The sequence below is a fragment of the Apteryx mantelli genome, unplaced genomic scaffold, assembly GCF_036417845.1.
Source record: "Apteryx mantelli isolate bAptMan1 unplaced genomic scaffold, bAptMan1.hap1 HAP1_SCAFFOLD_20, whole genome shotgun sequence".
Taxonomy (NCBI): domain Eukaryota; kingdom Metazoa; phylum Chordata; class Aves; order Apterygiformes; family Apterygidae; genus Apteryx; species Apteryx mantelli.
The window spans coordinates 14,425,378-14,427,841 of record NW_027118553.1 but is presented as its reverse complement, the minus strand read 5'-3'; the positions used below and the strand labels follow the sequence as shown (position 1 = coordinate 14,427,841).

The following is a 2,464-nucleotide window of genomic DNA, read 5'->3' as shown; positions in this document are numbered from 1 at the left end:
AAAGGGGCTGAGAGCAACTGCCCTGCAAATGTCGCTGTCTACAAGGTGGCATGCCCAGTGGGGTAAGGGGAAGGCTTTCCAGAATGCCCCTCTGTCTCTCTCCTTGCCTCCCTTGGCAGCAGGATCATGGTGTTGCTCCTTCTTTCCCCTCCTCTCCATGATGCTCCTCTTCTTCTCTCAGGCTCCCTGGGGTTCAGGGTTTTCAGCTGCAGTGCAGACATTGATGCTACAAGTTGTAGAACATAGGGGTCTGCATGGGAATGAGCTTCCCCAGCCCCTCTCTAACCTGTGGAGCTCCAGAAAATGCAGTCTGTAGGGCTTGGAAATGAACTGATTCACCCTTAGGGAGAGCCCATCTCCAGTCCTAAATGTCCTTTGACTGTTTCCCTGTGGTGTCCTGCTAGGCTGCGAGCTGCCCTCCAGAAAGGCACTGCTGTCTCATAGCATCTCTGTGATATCTGAGAGACAAATGAAGAAGGTGCAGAGATGCTGAGAGTATGGAGATGGTGGTGGGAGGCTGTAAATGGGCATCTGAAAAGAGCCATGTGTGTCCTTGGCTAGAAGGGGAGTGTGGAGATTTCCCTCAGGTGCCTGGAGAAAGGGTGAGAAGTTTGGAGATCTGCACTTTGGAACTGGACTGTCTGCTCTCAGCAATTGCTGGTTTCTTTCTAGGGTAACATCATCCTTCACTCAAACAGGCAAGAGCATAGGACAGCTGGGAACAAGGGTAATAGACAGAGAAGCTGTCCTCACTCTGCGCCAAGGGACAGGGAATCCATTTTTCTCAGGATTCACAGTAGAAATGCTGAGAATTGCTGCCTTTAAGGAACACTCCCCAGGGGTGACAAGGACATCTCAAAGAAAACAAACACTTTTTAAAAATCCCCAAAACTCTGTTCCTCAAACTTCATTCTTTAGAATTGGGAGTGGAAAATGCTGAAAAGCCCTTCCACAAGGCGAGTGGATTTCATTTGACAGAAAATTTGAATGTCAAAGCTAGTCACTCCCATTCCTCTATCCCCACAACTTTAGAGCAGGACTGACTCCTCTGGAGCCCAAGGGCAGAAGTCCCTGCTCCTCACAGCACACTCTGCCACTGCAAAGCAGAGCTCAAGCAAGGGAGCTGCACAAAGATCCTCTCAGTAAAGAGAGGCAGTGTCAGGCAGGGGGTTGTATGAGAACTGCAACATTTGGGGGTTTCTTTTGCTTGAAAAATCTCTCCTAACTTCTCAATGTCCTTTCTTCTTTGGACAGTCCTTCATGCCCAGAGATAGCAAAATGTCCAACAGCAGCTGCCTCAACGAGTTCCTCCTCCTGGCATTCACGGACACACGGGAGCTGCAGCTCTTGCACTTCTTGCTCTTCCTGGGCATCTACCTGGCTGCCCTCCTGGGCAATGGCCTCATCATCACAGCCATAGCCTGTGACCACCGCCTCCACACCCCCATGTACTTCTTCCTCCTCAACCTCTCCCTCCTCGACCTCGGCACCATCTCCACCACTGTCCCCAAATCCATGGCCAATTCCCTGTGGGACACCAGGGCCATTTCGTACTCAGGATGTGCCACCCAGGTCTTCTTGGTTTTCTTCTTGTTTGCAGGAGAGTGTTCTCTTCTCACTGTCATGGCCTATGACCGCTTTGTTGCTATCTGTAGACCCCTGCACTATGGGACCATCATGGGCACAAGAGCTTGTGTCATAATGGCAGCAGCTGTCTGGGCCAGTGGTTTTCTCAATGCTCTCCTGCACACTGGGAACACATTTTCAATACCTCTCTGCCAAGGCAACGCTGTGGAGCAATTCTTCTGTGAAGTTCCCCAGATCCTCAAGCTCTCCTGCTCAAACTCCTACCTCAGGGAAATTGGGCTTCTTGTTGTTAGTGCCTGTTTATTCTTTGGGTGTTTCATCTTCATTGTGCTGTCCTACGTGCAGATCTTCACTGCTGTGCTGAGGATCCCCTCTGAGCAGGGCCGGCACAAAGCCTTTTCCACATGCCTCCCTCACCTGGCTGTGGTCTCCCTGTTCATCAGCACCTCATTTTTTGCCTACCTGAAGCCCCCCTCCCTGTCCTCCCCAACAATGAATCTGGTGGTGGCTGTTCTGTACGCGGTGGTTCCTCCAACCGTGAACCCTCTCATCTATAGCATGAGGAACAAGGAGCTCAAAGATGCACTGAAAAAATTGATCCAATGGATATAAGGTCAGCACCAATAACTGTCCCACGTGCATTCACTCACCAGGATATCTGGCATCGAGGCTGTATGTTGTGCATTTATTTCTTTCTTACTTTTCTCTTTTGCATCCATGTTAAAAAACTAACAACAAAACAAAATCCAGTTCATGTCATGTCTCCTCAGGAATCTCTCATTTGAATCTGATCGAGAGACCATGTTGAAGCAGGAAGCCAGGCTTCCCCCTTCATGAGCAGAGATGGGGGATCCTCAGAACCCGCTAGTCTGAGCTC

The 2,464-nt window shown here is 50.1% G+C and overlaps 1 protein-coding gene across 1 annotated transcript; it reads left to right on the top strand.

The window, feature by feature from the left end:
- Positions 1-1,302: 1,302 nt before the first annotated feature.
- On the top strand, positions 1,303-2,199 carry LOC136996043 (olfactory receptor 14J1-like; the record flags this gene model as incomplete). Its single annotated transcript, XM_067317039.1, has 1 exon — positions 1,303-2,199. A coding segment is annotated over one exon (897 nt), but the record flags the coding sequence as incomplete, so codon positions are not given.
- Between the last annotated feature and the right edge of the window lie 265 nt (positions 2,200-2,464).